Source organism: Hemiscyllium ocellatum, chromosome 10, assembly GCF_020745735.1.
Source record: "Hemiscyllium ocellatum isolate sHemOce1 chromosome 10, sHemOce1.pat.X.cur, whole genome shotgun sequence".
Classification (NCBI taxonomy): domain Eukaryota; kingdom Metazoa; phylum Chordata; class Chondrichthyes; order Orectolobiformes; family Hemiscylliidae; genus Hemiscyllium; species Hemiscyllium ocellatum.
In genome coordinates, this window is record NC_083410.1 from 48412573 (window position 1) to 48432649 (window position 20077).

Here is a 20077-nt window from a genome sequence, read left to right on the forward strand (position 1 = left end):
GAGAAACTGGCAGTGTATGCAGGGAGAAAACAGTCTCAATGTTTCAAGTCCGGTGACTTTTCAGAAGAACAGATCTTGTCAAAGCTCCTGAAGTGCAGCTTCAACATACCAATTGTTGGTGCACATCTCATCATATCAAACTCCTGCTTGTGTTGCAGTGGAAACTGTGACTTTGACCAACATGCCAAAAAAGGGTTACAAATTCTAATCAAAGCCCTGAGCCATTGGTGTTGGAATCATCCATGCTTTTTGACAGTGATTCCATGCTTTCTAATAAACATGCGCCAAAAATCTGTGTATATCCTTTCAGTATACTCCAGTATGCCATCTTTTCAACGATTTCATCTGTGACGGAACATCTACAGATCCTGCCTCTAAGCTACCCACTAGATTACATACAGTGTCAGTTAAGAGTGAAAACAGTTTTTCTTCATTCTCAACTTTCTTTCGCTCTCCTAATTTCTACTCCTGCACGATTACCTGGTGAGCTTACGATTCTTAGTATCTGAAAGGAGAAAGGGTTAAAGGCAGCATTTTGATGAGGCAGTTAGGTTGTGACAAAAGCAGATCATCACAATTGCAGCTATTAAATTAGATTAAGTGTGGGTTCCCAGGGGACCCGGGTTGAATGGGACTTTTCTAGTTCCATTTGAGCTGTTCACATTCCTAGCTGGAAATCAACGGCTTTCCAAACAAGGTGTGACAAATATATCCCTTCGTACCCAAAAAGCTGCAATGGTTAAATCTCTGTGACTTTCTGAGAATATTCAAGGATGAAGTAGTTATCACCAGAATCTGATGTCTGTTGGAATGCAGTTTCCATGATAGGAGGAAGTACCCTGAGCTCGAGTACCAACTGACTAGCAACTTCACATCCACGTGTATTTCACACAACGCTGGTCACTGATTCTGAACAGAGAGGCCTTGCGAAAACTCTTCAAGGCAGTAGTCAGGTCACTGCTGGAAAACTGTGAACAGATTTAGTTCCCTTATCGATGGAAAGATATACTGGCATTGCAGGCAGTCCAGACAAGTTTCACTGGGCTGATCCCACATATGAAGGACTATCTTCTGAGGATAAGGTTAAAAGGTTGAGCCTGTACTCATTAGAGTTTAAAAGAATGGAGGCATTCTTATTGAAATATTCAAGATTCTTGGAGAGCTTAACAGGGTAGCTGCAGAAAGATTGTTTCCTTCTGTGGACAAGTCTATTGAGGACCAAGGCCGTAATCTCAGGGTACGGGGTTTAAGACAGAAATGAGGAGGAATTTCTTCTCCCAGAGTGTGGTGAATCTGTTCGATTCTTTAATGCAGAATATTGGGTGTCTGGTTCATTAAGTATATTCAAGGCTGAAATGGACTTAATCAGTAAGCGAATCAAAGGTTATAAGGAAAAGGCAGGAAAGCAGATTTGAGGATTGTCCAATCAGCCGTTACCTTACTGAATGGTAGAGCTGAATTAATGGAGCTGAAAGGTTAACTTTTGCTTCTTTGTCTTATGATTTTATTTGACATTAATTGTGGCATTATTGCTTAGATTCCTTATGAACGCTATAAACCATATTTATACTGGTTAGTTCTTGTTTGCAAGAAGCCAGGTGCTATCTGTTTTTTACAGTTTAAAAAGCTCTGAGAAAGTGAACAGACACAGGGCAAGTGCGTCATGGCCACTCCCTGGGAATTTGCACACTTGTGTAAACATGTTTTTGTGGTTGCATCCCAGCTGAAAAATCTTGAACTGCAAGCCCTTATACTTAATGAACACACCTGAATAATCTGAAATATCCTGATTATCATAACCAGGCAGAAAAGAAGACCAGACTACTGACTCACTTGACGGGCATTGTCACGTTCAGTTTACAGAATTGCCAGCCCTGGCAAACATGGCAATTGTCACGTGTGTAATGCATTTGTAAGCAGCTAACTGTGAAATCACACAATTTCTGGAAGAAACTTTAAAGAAACTGAGGATTGTATCACTTTAGCAGGCTCTGGGAAAGTATGGCGCCCAGTTCCACTTAACCTTAGAAACTAGTTACAGATTAAACTCCCATTGAAAAATGATCTGTTAACATATTGAACTTGTTAACCTGCCTCTTCAAGATGCTGTGGTATATCTTTCAAAACCCAATATGTTGTAGTTAAATGCAGAAATAAATACTAATCTCACTCTTAAAACCAGCTCCTCAAGCATTCAGGCTAAATGACTGACAAATCAATTACAACAAACTGGATACTATATCCAGATACCAAAAGCTTTAAACCTCAGTTCTCAAATGGCCAACGTTTCAGGGAGGATGAACAAAACAATTCAATCATCCTGTGGCATTCTCCTTGAAGTGCAGCAGCATTGACATTAATGTCTGGAATGAGCTGGCTACCACTTGTTCAAAATGACGGCAACTTGTACGTCAAGCTACACCACTCTTTGTATCACAGAGTTTTAACGATGAGGCAGAGTGGCGGCAGAGAAAGAAGGAAAAAGAGACATCTCCTGTATTTCAGATTTTGTTACCTCCTGGGATCGTCTGAACCATATCCTTAAATACCTGTAAATTAAGAGTTGGCCTGTTCAATCATGTGAAGACCCAGGATACAACTTCACAGCATGACTACACATCATCCCAGTTTGAAGTCATCCAACTATAAGAAATGGGTTTAATATACTGAATACTTTTATTGTTGTAAAAACAAAGTTGAAATCGCAAAAGAATATTAAAAAAAAACATTGTAGTCTGTTCATAAAATAGCAAAGAAAAGTGGGATAGCAGCTTCATATAAGAAAGGAATTAACTAGAAATAAGAAATTAGCAGGAAGATGTAATCATCAAAATTTTGGACTGAAGTAGCTCTTAAGTTTGAAGGTTCAATGGAGACATTTCAAATCAGTCTAATCCATTGTTCCATCTGAATTCTCTAATTTTCAAGTATAGTGCCATAAATCTTAATTTTTAGTGCACTGAACTCTGCTGTAATGATGAGGTAGTAGAAAGTGAGGACTGGAGATCAGGGTCATGAATGTGGTGCTGGAAAAGCACAGCAGGTCAGGCAGCATCCAAGGAGCAGGAGAATCGACATTTCGGGCATAAGTTCTTCACAATTCCTAATGAAGGGCTTATGCCCAAAATGTTGATCCTCCTACTCCTTGGATGCTGCCTGACCTGCTGTGCTTTTCCAGCACCACACTCTCAAGATATTAAATATATTATCAAGTATATTAAACATAACAAACAAACATATTAAAACAACCATCCCTTATGGACAAGCCCTCCCGTGCACACAGGATCTGTTCAGATGAGGAGGAATGTGACGGACACCTGAAGGTGCTCAAGGATGCCCTCATAAGAACAGGATATGATGCTCAACTCCTCACCCGCCAGTTCCAATGTACCACAGCAAGAAAATGTAGTTACTTCCTCAGGAGACAAACATAGACAGGGTACCCTTCATTGTCCAGTACTTCCTGGGAGCCAAACAACCACGCCATGCTCTTTGCAGCCTGCAACACATTGAGGATGAGCACCTCATCAAGACCTTCCGTGCGCCTCCTATATTTGCCTTTAAACAACCACCAAACCTTGAAAAGATCATGACTCATAGCAAGCTGCCCAGCCTTCAGGACACCAAACCAACCCTGCCACAGCAGTCGCTGCAAGACATGTCAGAGTAACACCATTACACGTGAGGGCAACTCCCATCATGTATGCAATGAGTACTCATGTGACTTGGCCAACATGGTCTATCTCACACACTGCAGGCAAGGATGCCCTGAGGCATGGTACATTGGCGAGACCGAGCAGATACTATGACAACGGATGAATGGACACCACAGAATATTTGCCAGGTAGGAGTGTTCCCTCCCAGTCAGGGAACATTTCAGCAGTCCAGGACATTCAGCCTTGGATCTTTGGGCCATCCTTCAAGACGGACTTCAGGACAAGCAGCAATGCAGAGTGGCTGAGTAGAAGCTGATGGCAAAGTTTGGTACCCGTGGGAATGGCCTCAACCAGGACTTTGCGTTCATGTCACGCTACAGGTGACCTCACTGCATGATGCACTCTCTCCCACGCGCATTTCTACATACTCTCACACCCACGCAGACCCTCCCTCATACACAAGCTCCCTCTCATATGCACACACATATACTCCCCGCACTCACGCCAACACATGCACTCTCTCACACATCCCCCATCACACTCACTTAACCAAGCTTACACACACACACACACACTACATGCGCACACATATAAGCTTATGGGATGAATTTGTTTTTGCAGAATTACATTTTATTTTGCTCAAAAACTGCATGAATCCATGTAAAACTATATAGAAGGTTTGTCAGTCTCTCATTGCATTGGAACACAGATAGACTCAAGCTGAGCTATCTTGAGAATGTAATTTAAAAGGAGTTCTGGGATTTACATATCAAAGAACAGAAACCAGCATATCCCATTATAAAAGATGACAGTTTTAATCTGAGATTGTTTGCTGTACCATATCTCCATAACACTGGACTCCTTTGGCTATAAATTCTGTGAGCGTGATCTTAATCTCCACAACCGCCTGATGAAGAAGCTGCACTCCGAAAGCTACTGCTTCCAAATAAACCTATTAGACTGTAGCGTGGTGTTGTGTGATTTTTAACTTTCTAGTCATCATGCATTTATAACAGTAGGTGGCTCTGTTTACCCACAAGCTTTAGTGTCTTTTCATTTGCTTCACCCTTACAAAAGCCATCAATCCTCTTTCAGGATGTATCATTCAACAATTTTCTGCAATAAGCTGCATTTGCTACTAATCTTCTGTACCTATCTAATCTGTGTCTACTTGTAGTCTGCCTATCATAAAAACTTTATAGCAGCAAAAGCAATTTATCATTGCTCAGTAAGATCAATTCACTTCATCGCATTTATCTGCTCATAAACTATTGCAGCAACAATAACTTCATTTTGAATAGCGCTCTTTAGTTCTGTTACAGAAAGCCACTGGAACATGATAGCATTGGAGCTAATCTTTACTCAGTTTTAGATTTAGTTACATAGTGAAAGATTACTATCATATACACGGACGGGTTGGACTGAAGGGTCTGTTTCCGTGCTGTACCTCTCTATGACCTCCTAACTCGGCCACATTGCGGTTTCAATAAGCATAACTTTTTATATGTGAAACTAAAATGAATGCCCTACATCTACATCTGATTAACAGGGATATCTCTTGATGTCTCTCCAAACTAGGACAGCAAGTTGGTGTCATTGACACCGTTGATGTGCACCTGGAACCAGAATTTGACACCCATTCTGATCTTAGGCTCATGCAGTTTGTGTGCCAGATTAGAGGGCAGGGATTGGATTGGAGGGATTAGAGAATTGGAGGAACATTGAGTTGTGGGATGGTTTTAGTACTGCAGGTCCTCACAAATATAGGGGTGAAGCCTGTGATTATTAAAGGGCTGGGTGTTTCCCTCCTGCAATCTCTAACTCTCATCTGACTATTGCAATTCTTTCTCTCTAATGCTTCTAACCTCACGTTCTGAGACAAAACTGCTGAAGAGCGAAGCAGACAATTAGTGAGAGACTGGAAGGCTGGTGTCTAAGTGGCTGCATGTGGATAAGATGCAGATAGGGATGGAGTGCCTGGTGAGCAGCAGTATTTCTCTGTTACGTATTCTATGTTAATCTAAACTATAAGGATGCTTGTCTAACTTCAGTCATGGATGCACTGCATTTTTTTTAATAATTGTTTTTGAGATCCGAATGATGCTGGTTCAGCCACCATTTATTTTCCATCCCTAATTACTTTGGCGAAGGTGGTAATAAGCTGCCATCTTGAACTGCAGCTGTCATTGGGATGTAAGGACACCTGCAGTGCTGTTGGGAAGAGCATTACAAGATTTTGTCCCAACAAAAATGAAGGAATGTTGTTTAGAGTTTCATGCCAGGATGATTAAGAGACTCCTATGTAAGTACATGAATAGGAATATGCCAGGAACAGGCAGGTGGGAGTAATTTAATTTGTGTTTATGTTTGACATGGACTGGTTGGACCAAAGGGTCTGTTCCCGTGCTGTATGCTTCTGACTTTATGTGTGCTTTGGTGGGTCAACTTGCAGATGATCATGTTCCCCTATATCTATCTACCCATGTCCTTCTAGTTGTTATAAGTTGTAGGTTTGAAAGGTGCTGTGAAAGGAACCTTGGTAGGTTACTGCAATGCTTTTTATAGTTGTACTGCATGTACCACTGCCACCAGGCTGTGGCATGAAAGGTTGTGGTACTAATTAAGTAGATTGCCTTTTCCTGGATAGTGTCAAGTTTCTTGAGAATTGTTGGAGCAGCACCCAACCAGGCAAGTGGAGAGTATCCCATTACATTCCTAATTTGTGCTTTGTAGACAGTATCAGGAATTGGGAAGGCAGAATGTGAGTTACCCACCACAGAATTTCTAGCCTCCAACCTGATCTTGTAGCCACACCATTTATTGGGCTGGCCTGTGCTAGGTGCTAGGGAATGGTAACCCCCAGGATATGCTTAATAGGTGATTTGATTATGGTAATGCCATTGTATGTCAAGGAGTAATGGTTAGATTCTCATTGTTGAAGATGGCCATTGTGTGATGTCAGTATTGCTTCCCATTGGTCAGCCCAAGCCTGGATATAGTTCAAGTCCTGTTTCAGGTGGATGCAGACTACTCCAGTATCTGAGGAGTCCTGAATGGTGCAGAATGTTGTACAATCACAACAAACATCCCTACCTCTGACCTTCTGATGGAGGGAAGGTCATTGATAAAGCAACTGTAGATGATTGGGCCCAGAACATTACTCTGACAAACTGCTACAGTAACGCCTTAGAGCTGAAATAATATTTCTTTTCAATTTCCTTTGCATGTTATTCCTTTACAATTTCCACTTGATTGCGTTGTCAATGAACCCTTCCATCACTTTGCTTATAATCATGGTAGATTGACAGAGCAGTAATTGACCAGGTGGTATTATCCTGCTTTTAGCACACAGAATTTACATGGGCAATTTTGCCACATTACTAGGTAGACAGCAGTATTATAGATGTGCTGGAACTGGCTAGGGGCATGCCTGGATCTGTAGCACAAACTTTCATTACTATTACCAGAATTTGTTAAGGCCCATAGCCTTTGCAGTATCGTATCTTCAATTTTTTTTAATATCACATGGAGTGAATCGAATCATCGGAAGACTGGCATCTACAATGCTGGGGCCTCAGGAAAGAGTTGAAATGTATCAACTCGCTGAAGATGAATGTAAATACTTCACCCTCAAATTTTGCACTGATGTGCTGGCCTCCTCCATTGTTGAGAATGGAGATATGTGTGGAGCCTTCACCACCTATTTGTCGTGGATGTGGCAGAACTGCACATCTTAAATCTGATCCAAAGGTTTTGGGATTATGTAGCCCTGTCTATTGCATACCAAACAGTAGAAGCAGCCTTCAAGTACCCTTGTGCTGTAACTTCACAAAACAGACTTCTCATTTTTAGGTGTACCTGGTGCTGCTCCTGGCATTCCCTACTGCATTCTTCATTGAACTAGCTTAACAGTAGTGGTAGGGTACTGGATATGGGATCCATGAATTGCAGATTGTGATTGAATACAATTCTGTTATTGTTGATGATCCATAGCACCTATTAGATATCCAGTTTGAGTTGCTAGACCCATTCAAAGTCTATCTCACTTAGCACCATGGTAGCCAATAACATGGGCAATATTGGGCTTTACACCCTTGGAAGTAATGGCAAGTATCTGAAGAGAGTGAAAAAACTTCACAATAGGCAATATCAAGAATAAGAACTTTCAGTACTCTGCCCTAGTTTTAAAGAAAAGTCCCATTGGACTTGAAACATTAACTTTTTCTCCAGATGCTGCCAGACTTGCTGCGTTTCTCTAGTCCTTTCTATTTTTATTTCAGATTTACAGTTTTGCTTTCATTCTGACTGAATATTTATATATATATAAATGATTTGACCCGGATCAGTATTAATTTTGTATTTGATAACACTCACGTGAAGCAACTTATGTTAGGGGTGCTGTATCAGTATTGTGCAGAGCTGCCTTTACCACCTTCAGCTGTTGCTCCAAGCAGTGTTTGATGCAGAGGGGGTGGGACAATCAGACAGATAGTAATCAGCAGGAGGTTTCCTTGCAAATGTTTGACCTGATGCTGATAGATTTAATGGAATAAAGAGTTCCTCAAGCTACATGATTGGGAGATTGAAGCCATAATGTGTGCTTCCAATGTTGTGCTTCATGCCTTAGTGAGCTACAGATTTTACTATTCCAATGTGCCATGAAATGTTTTGCAATCTTCAAGCCCCTAAACTTCAGTTCATTCAAACCTCTACTGCCCATATCCTTTTGCATGTGACACCTTGCTTGCTAATTGCCCCGTATACTCTATCGCGCATTGCTTCCCAGTCATCTGATGCCTCAAATATAGAACTTTTGGCCAGTTATTTAAATCACTGTCTTATTACACTCTACATTTAAACTCAAATCCCATCTTAAATTTTCTCTCCTCTGTTCCTGACCTCCTTCCTCAGCTCACTATTAATAGTCAGGCCTTCATCTACCTAGATCTACGATCTACAAATTCCTCCTTAAACCTCCAGATTTCCTTTAGTAAACTGTTTTTGCATTCCATTCTTTTGACTTGCTTTTTATCTCCTTTCCAAATAGCTCATGGATTGGTATCCATATTATTTGATTATGCTTCTTTTAAAGCCTAGAGACCATTTCTACATTAGAAGTGCAATGTAAATGCAATTGGGTTTTTAAATCTCTGGATAATTTGTACTGGTCTGTTCTTGTTGGGACAAACAGTAAATAAGAGAGAATTAAAGTTAATGCTTCTCACCAGACTCAGGGCGATATTAGGGATTAGTGGTGCTAGAAGAGCACAGCAGTTCAGGCAGCATCCAAGGGGCAGCGAAATCGACGTTTCGGGCAAAAGCCCTTCATCAGGAATTAGTTTTGTATTTGATAACACTCACGTGAAGCAACTTATGTTAGGGGTGCTGTATCAGTATTGTGCAGAGTTGCCGTTACCACCTTCAGCTGTTGCTCCAAGCAGTGTTTGATGCAGAGGGGGCGGGACAATCAGACAGATAGTAATCAGCAAGAGGTTTCCTTGCAAATGTGATTATTCCTGATGAAGGGCTTTTGCCCGAAACATCGATTTCGCTGCTCCTTGGATGCTGCCTGAACTGCTGTGCTCTTCCAGCACCACTGATCCAGAATCTGGTTTCCAGCATCTGCAGTCATTGTTTTTACTTCAGGGCGATATTAAGTGAAAAGCTTTGCTCTTTAGATTATAAATCATAAAACTGCATCCATTCTTTGTGGTTCCACTTGGCACCTGTTTGCCCTTTGCTCCAGCTACTCCAGCTTGTTTAGGCTAAACCAGATGATGCACAACCTTGCTACTGCCATAACATGAGCTTTGCATCCAGTCAGTTTACTACTGCAATTTCCACTTGGAAGCCTCCTCTGCTTGCACCTGCTGTCTTCCTTTCACCTCACCCCGCCCTTACAAATTAAGGTTTGAGCAAGTAGTAAGTATTTATGATAAATGGCTCTTGCTATGCCTGGACCTTTTTAAAATTTTCTTTCAAAGTTGGTATACCAGACTTCCATCAAGAAAACCTTTCCTTTGAAGAACCAGAAATCTGTTTTCATTTTTTTAAATCCCCATGTCTAAATACAAGCATATTTTGTATTAATGCTGAGTATTGGAATTTTGAATGATCTTGTGTCTTTTATCAGTTGGAAGACAGGAATTATAATTCTGGCAACTTGATTTATATGAGCTGAAGTCACACACTACTTAACCAATAAATTTACAATGGTCTGAATAGTTTAATTTAGTTTATTTTAAATCCAGCACTGTGGGTGGTCTAAAAGGTTTCCCAGTACGCAACATTATCTCTCTGTGAAATAAATTAATCTTTCTTTACCATAGGAGAAAAAATGCAATTATGAGGTAGGTACTCTAAGTGGAAATGTTATACATGTGAGACCGATGGGTAATGCCAAAAGAATCTGCAGAGAGATGTAGACAGGTTAAGTGAGTCGACAAAAACTTGGCAGATTGAATATTTATTTGGAAAAACGTAAGGTTGCACACTTTGGCAGAAAGAATAGAGGAGCTGAATTTTACTTAAATGGAGAAAGTCTGCAGAAAGCTATGGAAAGGAGGAATTTGGGAATACTTGTGCATGAATCAGAAAAAGCTAGCATTCCGAGTTCAGTGGGTCATAAGAAAAGCAGTTGGAATGTTGACCTTTATTGCAAAAGTAATCTCTGGCTTTTGTAGTGCAGTGGTAATGTCCCTATGTCTGAGCCAGGCCTGGGTTCAAGTCCCAACTGCTGCTAAGGTGTGTAATAACGCCTCTCAACAAGTTAATTAGAATATGTTTAAAAGTCGGGAGGTTTTACTAAACCTACACAAGACACAATCCAGAGCACAGCTGGAATATTGGAAATGGTTTTGATCCCCTTATCCAAGGAATGATATGCTTACATTACTGGCAATCCAGACAAGGTTCACAGGCTAATACCAGGTATTGAGGGACTGTTTTAATAGGAGATGTTGATTTGGGAGCCCATAGTCATTGGAATTTGGAAGAATGGAAGGCAACCTTACTGAAACATAAGTTTCTTGGGGGGGTAGGGTGAAAATGTTGGGGATCATGAGGACATCAGGCTGAGGCTGGAAGTGATTGGCAGAGGAATCCTCGCCATCACCTTCCATCATGCTAGAAATCAAAAGGGTGCAACAAAATAGCTGCACCCCTGGGAGGGTTTTTAAAAAGAAAAAGGCATAGGTCATAGGCCCATGTATGTGCAGCACACGGTGCCTACTCCTTTGAAATCCCCTTTCACTGGCCCCCTGTATGTTGTGCCTCCTGGCACAGCACTGTTGGACAACTCTTTTGACATGGATACCTTTTGCACATAAATGGAGCCAAATATTAGGCATGTTTGGTAAAAATGACCCTCAACTTTCTGTTGCCTACCACTTCAATACACCACTATGTTCCCTGGCCAACATATCTGTCTCAGGGTGCTCCAGTGAAGCTCAAGGCAAGCTAGGTGGACGGCATCTCATTTTCACTGGTGGGCCTGCAGCCTTTAGTACTCAATATTGAGTTCAAAAATTTTAGAGCCTGAGCAGCTGCTCTCATGTTCTTAGCTCAATCCCCAATCCCAGACCTTGTCATTACATAGGCTGCCATCGCAAACAACCTATTTTCAACCACTAATGTCCCCATTAGCAACTACTGTCTCTCTCAGGCTCACCCTTACCCATTCCTTTGTCTGCCCAACTGTTTTCTGTCTCTCTCCCTCACTCTGCTGCACCTCTACCTATCACTTACTCACCACTTCCCCACCCCCATCACCCCCTTCCCCAAAATCTTCAACATCTGTACCAATCTTTTTCTGGCTACAATCAGTTCTTAAGATGTCCTCCAACAGCTTCTGAGGGGGCTTGGCCTGGCTTCCCATGGCAGGCCATTGCAGGATTTGCTGCATCAATGTAGCCTCTGGTCAATGAAGGGCGATTGCATCTCATGTGTCCACCTGCCTCTGATGCTCAGCCCTGTGCATTTGGATGCGGTCTCCGAACGCCAACTCAACAGAGTCCTTTCCTACCTTTAATTGAGCAGGTGGCTCATTTCTTCCAGTCCAAGTGCCAGCAGCCTAGGCCATGTCTTCCTCAACCAACTGCTGAGCCGTCACTGTGAGGTGTTCCCCACATTGTATACCCACACTCTACATCTACGGTTGTCACCAAGGTGTCTGTATCTGGGCTGGGAGAGATTGCAGAAAACAGCTTTGTTGGTGCTTCCCCTGAGGCCTGTGTACTCTTGTCTTGCGAGATTGAAGATGGTGCTTTTGCTGGAACTGGTGTTTTTCTTGGAGGTCCAGGGCAGGCTGGCAGAAACCACAAGATGAATTGAGAAAAGGCATTGCTGCCAGTGCTTAGAAGTGATGTGCAATGATTAAATTGACAGTGGGGTTAATATTGAAAATAGCAGTGGAATGAGGAGTGCAACACTCTCATTTGGTAGAATATGAACGTTTCTGCATCCCCATAGAGCAGTCCCAGTCTCCTCGAGGAACAACCAGGGTTCACCCCTTGTAGGTGGTCAATCACTCCTCCACCTGTACAGCGGCTTTCTGCCCTGTTGTAGACTGTCCTCTTCTGTGATGAGAAAAAAGGGACCAATGAGTGAGATTACAACGGGTGCCATATCTATTAATGTTAGGTGTGGGTGAAAGCCTGAGGACGCAGCACCGTGGGTGTGCAGGGTTAATGTAGGAGAATGGAGGAGGCAAACAAAAGCAAGTGAGGGAAGGCTGCGTTCAATAGTGAGAGTGGCAGAGCTTGATAGACACCGTAGCAGTGATAGTGTGTGTGAAATGTAGCAGAGAGAAGGGTTTGGGAGTCATCCTGGTGAAGAGAAAGCAGAAGAGGCAAGACTTTCTTTCTACATCGCTGACCATTCCTCTCCATTTGGAATCAGCACTGACCCAAGTAGCAAACTCTGACCAGGCTGGCAGGGCCTGGCGACACAGCCTTTTCTGCTGGACAGAGCCACACTGTCCACCATGACCTCTTGGTCCCTGTTGACCAAGTGCCACCTTTCCCTCCTCCATCATGTTCTGACTCTGTCAGTCAACAAGCAGGGTGGCTTCAGAATGCCAATCCTTACCTGGGTGCCCAGTGCCTTTTTAAAATGGCATGGATGCAAAGGTTGCCAGTCTTGAGGAAGACATCTGCTGAGAGGTGAATTGTTGAGGAATCGGCACATGGTAAGACTGGGATGAAATCAGACGTGAGAAACTCTATAGGGACAGGGTAGATAATTAATGCACAAGCTTGATAATATATTATGAGAGAACTTGCTAGGCCTTGCTGTGAGAAACCTTCCACTACTGCCATAATTCTGATTTTGCCAGAAAAGTGTAAGATTTGGCTTCAAGAGTATCTCCTGTATCTTGTCTCAGGCTCAATGGTGAGCTGCCTGTAGAAGTTCATGGCTACCATGGAAAAGTACCACAATGCTTATCTGAGAGGTCTGTTCCATATTGCCATATGGGAATGCTTCCTGGTTTCAGTTTCAAGGGAAAACTTATTAAAAGGTACTCTTAACGTGCCATGGACAATTTCAAAACATTTAAAATTCGAAGAAATACCTGGTCTTGACAGTCACCTATTTTTATATAAAGTACTTGGAAATTGTGCACTTGTTGTAGACTTTAGCATTTGTACTTACTGTTCAAAACAACTTGTTTGGTGTCAGTTTAAATGGATGCACTTGTTCATATTAGCTTTAGCTTGCATAGTTTGTGAACTGTAAGCCATTTTTGCAGACCAGTTTCCATTGGATGAGGAATTCTAAAAGGGGTCCATGAAGCTATTCAGAAAGTTTACTGAAACCTTTCCCCTGTGGATTGATTTTGCATGGATCAGTAGATTCTTGTCAACTACAAAGTGTCCATCTGTGATTTGTTGTCAAAACTAAAATGGTTCTAAAACTGAGATGTGAGAGAGACAGTTTTGAAAATCAAAAACCCGGAAGAAGAAATTTAAAGGTAGGATTTGGTTAACATTTTGTAAAGTATCTCCCAGCCACAGACAGTCTGAATGAAAGACTGTAGCAGCCAACCACAATCAAGGACACTTAACGAGGAAAAGAAAGATTAAATGTCAGAGGTGACACAAAGATTTTGAATGGAAAATGAGGCATTGATGGTACATTTTTGAGGAGATGCATAAGTTGCAGTGGTTGGGGAGTAGTGACGAAAGCTAGGAGAGTAAGGGGTCAGGAGTGACATCAGTGGATTGGGGCAGGGGGACGGATACGTATTGTAGTTGTATGAAGGATGGGAAAGACAGTGCAGGGTTGGTGACAGGAGTAATGCATTAAAAAAAACTCAAGTGATCAGGTGGTCCAATTATTATGGGGAGCAGTTTTGATTGCCCAAGGACATTTGACACTGTTTGCTGGAACAGAGGATAAATACAGCTTGAATTAAAATATAAAATGCAAAGGAGCTGCCTCCTAAGACCATGTTGCTAACACACACTGCCATTAAAACTGAAAGTGAATTAGGTCAAAGAGGGTTGCTATGGATTTGAAATCTTTTACATTTTACTTCCTACTTGATTCAAACCTATTTGTTTTTCGAGATTAAAAGCCTCCCATTCTTTTTACTGAATGCTTATTGAATCCTTTGCTTTGTGCCTCATGGAGGAATTTCAAGTCTCAATAGGTACTTGTTTTCTATGGTCACAGATGTGAATTTAGATGGCAAGTTACTGTTATCAACTTTCAATAGCAGTCTGGTTAAAGGCTGTTCATTCATTGCCTCCTAGCATCTTTTAATCAGATTTCAATTTCTAACTTCATATCGATAGCTTCATATACTTAAATATTTAGTAAGTAATATTGTATAGTCATTTCAGCACATGATCAGCACCTCGAACTGTACAGCATTGTCCCTCCGCTTGGGTATAGAAAATACTTATTGAGCAAGAAAGCTTGATTACTCGCATTGTTAATTCATATGTCTTCGCATATACTCCCTGTGATTTCCGCGCCCCCCCCCCCACTCAGCACGCACATTGTGAAATAAACAATGGGGATCTTCTGGTTTGTGAGTTATTAATTGGTGCATTTTCTTTGTGTTTGAAATTAATAATTTTCATTATAATTCTAAATTAATATTTACGTAGCCATGATGATAGATTTTAAAACAGTTTTGAGGCCTCGGCTTAGTGAATAGATTGTGTACCACAAATGAACTTCTGTTTGTTTTGCAATCCAGGATGATAAATAATGGTACCTCAGGGTTTGTTAGAGACTTAGAGAACCTGTTATTTTTAAACACACATAGCTTAGAGAGGGAGTGTTTTGGCTGACAGTGTTTTCTTTGAGAGGAGCAGTCCCATGCGTCCTTGGGATAGATGGCTGTATAGACTGTTACCTCAGAGTGAAAAGTTGGTTTTTGTTAGTCTGGAAAGTGTTAAGACTAAAGCTCTGAAGAGGTTACTTCAAGTTGTGTATATTTAAGCTAGTGTAAGGTAGTTTCTTCCTGGCCCGATCTGTGATTCTAGTCTAAAAGCTGAAATCACAAGTGACTTACACCTACCAAGGTGCTAGTTGCAGGAACAGTGGTTTGAGTATTGAATGAGTAGTGTTTTGGGTAGTATGCAAAAGCTTTTTTGTTTATTTCAGTGTATAATGGATTGTTTTGGTATTAATGGGATTATATTATACTCTCTCATTTTTCTTTTGTTAATAAACTTCTGTTTCATTGTTAATGTAAAATTTACAGCCGTGTGCCTGTGTTTCTGCACGAGACTACTTTGTTAAAACCAAAACAAATCAATATAAGAGTTTGATATCATATGAAATTATGTGATCCTGGGCTTTATACACCATTCAAATGGGGAATTATATATGACACTACTCATCAATAGCACATGATATCCATATTCTGTGTGAGCTTAACAGTTGGCTAAACTAGGCTTCCTAAACATATTTAAAGAATCCAAATCATTTAAAAATTAAAATTTCTGAAGAGAATCTAATTTTATTGACAGGTATTGCAAATTAAAATTGCATAGTGCAAATGCTAACCAATTATTTCTACTGGTGTGACAAGAAGTCAGTAAAGTTTCTAAGCAACAGCCTCTGAATCAGTTGTGCTGAAGCTTTGAAAAGTAACAGGTAATGTTCCTTTCTTTTAAAAAGTCATTTGCTGTGTGCATCAATGTTAACTGCCTTTGGCTATCTCGTGATGATAAACAGACTTCTTATGGGATGTCACTCTTTCTTGCATTGATTGATTCCTTCTAGATCTTATGTTTACAAGAAGTTCAGAACAACCACTACAGGCAACAGTTGAAGCCAGTACTGGAATCACTGGGTAAGACTGGTTGATTGTTTCACAGAAATCTTCAAGATAAACACTTTGATGTTCTGCTTAATACCCTTCAATTTATCTAGTTACATAATTCTAAGCCTAATACAAATGAGTCTATATGGATAAACTTTAAAAAAAAGCTTGGTACGATTAAAGAACATTGAAAAAATATTCTGTGATTCTTTTGCTTTAAGAAATTCAATATTGTTATGATCCCTGTAAGGACTGATAACTTTAGAAAGATATTCGAATTTCCAGTGGCTGATTGAAAAGATTACACAAGATTTCAAGTGTTAAGACTTTTGTTGTAATAAATAATCCAAAAGCAACATTGTCTAAACACCATTAAGCAGGTACCTTATATTCTAAACTATAGAAAATAATTCCCCATTTATCTTTTAAACTGAAAGAAAATCCCACTTCACAGTTGTATTTTACTCTATTCCTCGAGTGGACACTTCACTATCCAGGAACCAGCTCCTGAAATTTTACTTCCTTTTCCTTTTCCAAATTGATAATTCCTCATACCCGAACTGACTTCCATAGTGAGAAGCAAATTGAAGTTTATTCTCTCTAGACAAGCTATGCACGTTTCAGCCTTAGTTAGATCCTCACACAATGTCTCCTCAATCCAAGTGCAAACTCCTGTGCACATTTTGCACAGTTACCTAATAGACCAGCATTTCTTTTGCTTCAGGTGCAGGACTAATTGCACTCTTTCTTTTCTCTCCCTCTCCCCCAGGATTTTGCAGACTGCCCTGTCTGTGAGGGTAAGGGAGATTTTTCTTTAAAAACTGTTGTTATCTCTGGCTTGCTTCCCTATCAAAGTCCATCACCGTGACAGTGTGAATCAAATAGGCCTTGTATCTAACTAGAAATGCTGACGTAACTACTTTCTAAACTCCCAACTCCATTTTATTTTCTTCATAAAAGGGTAGTATGTCTTAAAGCAATCAGCTATATATACTTAGTATTCTGAAATGAATCCAGCAGGTGCTAGTAGACAGTTGTCAGTTTTGATCATGAAAATGCTTTTTGTCTTGTATTTGTTCTACAGGTTATCATTGTGAATACAAAATGCGAACAGGAAACAAGAGGGACGGCTGTGCTATTTGCTTTAAAAGATCAAAGTTTTTGCTTGTCTCGGCTAGTCCAGTAGAATTCTATCGCCCTAAGATTCAAGTACTAGACAGAGACAATGTAGGACTGGTACTACTGCTGCAACCAGTTCTTCCACAATCTGCTGCCCTTCTGTGTGTGGCAAACACTCATCTGTTGTATAATCCACGACGGGGAGACATCAAGCTGGCGCAGCTTGCAGTACTCTTAGCTGAAATTAACAAATTGGCAGCTGATGGGAAAGGTGGATATTGGCCGATAATCCTGTGTGGAGACTTTAACGCCGTGCCTGATTCTCCATTATACAACTTCATTAGGAATGGGAAACTGGTTTATGATGGACTTCCAATTGGAAAGGTACTGCCAATCATCTCAAGAAAACCATTTCAAAACATTAACATGGGAAGATGCTTAGTCCTTGGTTGATACTATTTGTAATTAAGAAAAATAGCCAATCTTTTTATTTAATGAAATTTAAGATTCCAAAGTTCTCTTGTGTTTAACCGTCACACTATGATGGAAATATAAGGTTTCATTGAAGAAAAACTTTGCAATCACTGATGATGTTCTTACATAATAGAATCCAAGTAGGTTAACTTGATATCTAATAGAAAGTGTTGCTTTAGAATATGTATTGGATAATTTCTGATAAGATGCTCAGAGATGAAGATTTTGTGGTTTGTGGTCTTGAACACTAGATAGTACCTGAAAGCCTTCATCCTGTTCGACAGATTCGTTACATTTATGTGAAAAATCAGGGCCTTTTAACAACACACCCAAAATATTGACTTCTCTACACCAAGTTTATTTGGAAGTATTGAGAAAATAACTTTTTAAAAAGCCAAATGCAAAGTTCCAAAGAACCTGTCTCTCTCACTTTGGTTGAACCACTTTGTATAGTTTTTACCTCCTTTAAATTCAGAGGACACAGTGTTGGAAGGATATTGTGGACAACTTTCTCAATAATATGTTGCTATCAGATTGGGTCACTTAAAATACTATTGTATGCATTTGCTAAAACTGTGCACTTTTCCAGGATGTCCAGGAGTGAAACGTTAACTCCAAACTTGTTTTCTCTTCTGGAAACTACCTTAAACCTCTCTCCCCTGTTCTATCCGCCCTCACCCCTCCAACAAGTGCAAAGAGTTCAGGGATGTTTTTGTCACTAAGATCAAGACCATTCGATCACCTGCCTGCGCTATTTCTCTCCATCCTATTAATCCTCAAAGCCAAACTTTGTCAATGCATTCCCCTGCCCTCGATCTGAACATTTTGTATAATTTTTCTTCTGTCTCCCAACATTCCCATTCAAAGTTAACCTTGTCTGTGAGACCCATCATCTCTTTCTTCAAGTCTATATGTATTGTTGATCACGCAGCATCTCCTCCTGACTTCTGTGTTCCCCAAGATTATGAATGGTTCCTCCTTTTAACCCTAGGTGTTACAGTGATCTATTTCCTCCTCCATAACTGTCCACTTGTAACTGTCTCAGCTCATTTGCTGTGGAAACCCTCATTTGTACCTTCAGTTCCTCAAGACTCATCTGTTATAATGCATGCTTGGTTGGTCTCCTACATTCTACCTCAATTAACCTTATCATATACAACCCTATTGCCTGTGAATTAATTCACAGAAAATCCTGTTCCCTGATCCTTCCTACGCTAAATTCCAGTCAACGTCTGATTTTAGATTTGCCATACTTGGTTTCAACTCTTTTCTTGAACTTACCTCTCCCAATATCTGTAATCTCCTTGATCCTTGCAACTCTCAATGATATCTGTACCGCTCTGATCTCATTTATTGTGCTTCCCTACTTTAATTGCTTCACCATTGGTGGTCATGCTTACATTTGTCCAAGCCTCTAGCTTTGTAATACCCTCTTTATACCTTTTCTTCTACCACATTTCTTTCTTTTTAGATACTCATTGAAACCAAGCTTGTTTCAGCTTTTGATCACATGACCGAATATCTCCAAATGTGACTCAATGTTTTGATGTCACTCTTTGGCTTTGTTTGATGATACGCCTACAAAGTGCCTTGGGATGCTTCATTACATTAAAGCCACTATATACTTTTAAATTGTTGCTGTTGTAAGTACAAATAAAAACACAGGCTGTATTTTCGAATATTATTGCTGATTGCATGGATTTGCCCTTGTGACAACTAATGGGCATTTTATTTTATTCCAGTAAATTTCAGAAAAAGTGTCATGTTTTTAACCACTGGCCAGTTGGATTTTTCGCAAGTAATTTAAACTATGTTTTGTCATTCCTTTAGATGACTAAAACACAGTCTCTGAATAATGGGTAGGCCACTTAAGACTGAGATGTGGCAGCCTTTTTTTTAACTCAAGAGGGTAACAAATTTTTGGAATTCAATGCCCCAGAGAGCTATAGAAGCTTAATCATTGAACACATTCAAGACAGAAATTGATTTCTGCATATGAATGACTTTGAGAGTGAGGGGGATAATGGGGAAAATGGCAAAGAGTTAAAAGATCAGCCATGAGGTGTTAAATTGCGGAGCAGTTTAACAGGCCAAATGGCCTACCCTGTTTGTAAAAGGTTACTAGAAGGCAGTTCATTTAGTTGTTCAATGTAATTGACAATAGTAGAGGTTTATTGTATTAACAATATATAGAATTTGTATTTGTGCACTCAAATTTTACAGTTGAATTTTATTGGCACTATTGCAGCTTTGGTATCATTGTCATTTGTCACCTGATGGTTGAATTTTACGTGAACAATGATTGTTACTTATTGTGTTTCAACAACATTCTGCCTATACTGTCATGCAACAAAACCAACAAGGCTTCAAATTGGTCAATTTGCTAGTTAAAATTTCCTTCTGATTTTACTCCTAGGTATAGATTGGAACATTTACCATATATCATCCTGGCTGTCTTCAGTTCACCAGTTCAGGGAAACAAAATGAGTTTAGGTATCAGTATTTAGTCTGACCCCCGAATAGCAAATATTATTCATATAGTCTTACC

At 40.3% G+C, this 20077-nt stretch overlaps 1 protein-coding gene across 2 annotated transcripts in view; it reads left to right on the top strand.

The window, feature by feature from the left end:
- Positions 1 to 20077, top strand: part of angel2 (angel homolog 2 (Drosophila)) — a 50605-nt gene that overhangs the window by 20119 nt on the left and 10409 nt on the right. For both annotated transcript variants that reach the window (XM_060830896.1, XM_060830897.1), the window contains 2 exons: positions 15897 to 15966; positions 17021 to 17439. In XM_060830896.1, the coding sequence (XP_060686879.1) occupies positions 15897 to 15966; positions 17021 to 17439 (489 nt within the window). The remainder of the gene's footprint in view (positions 1 to 15896; positions 15967 to 17020; positions 17440 to 20077) is intronic.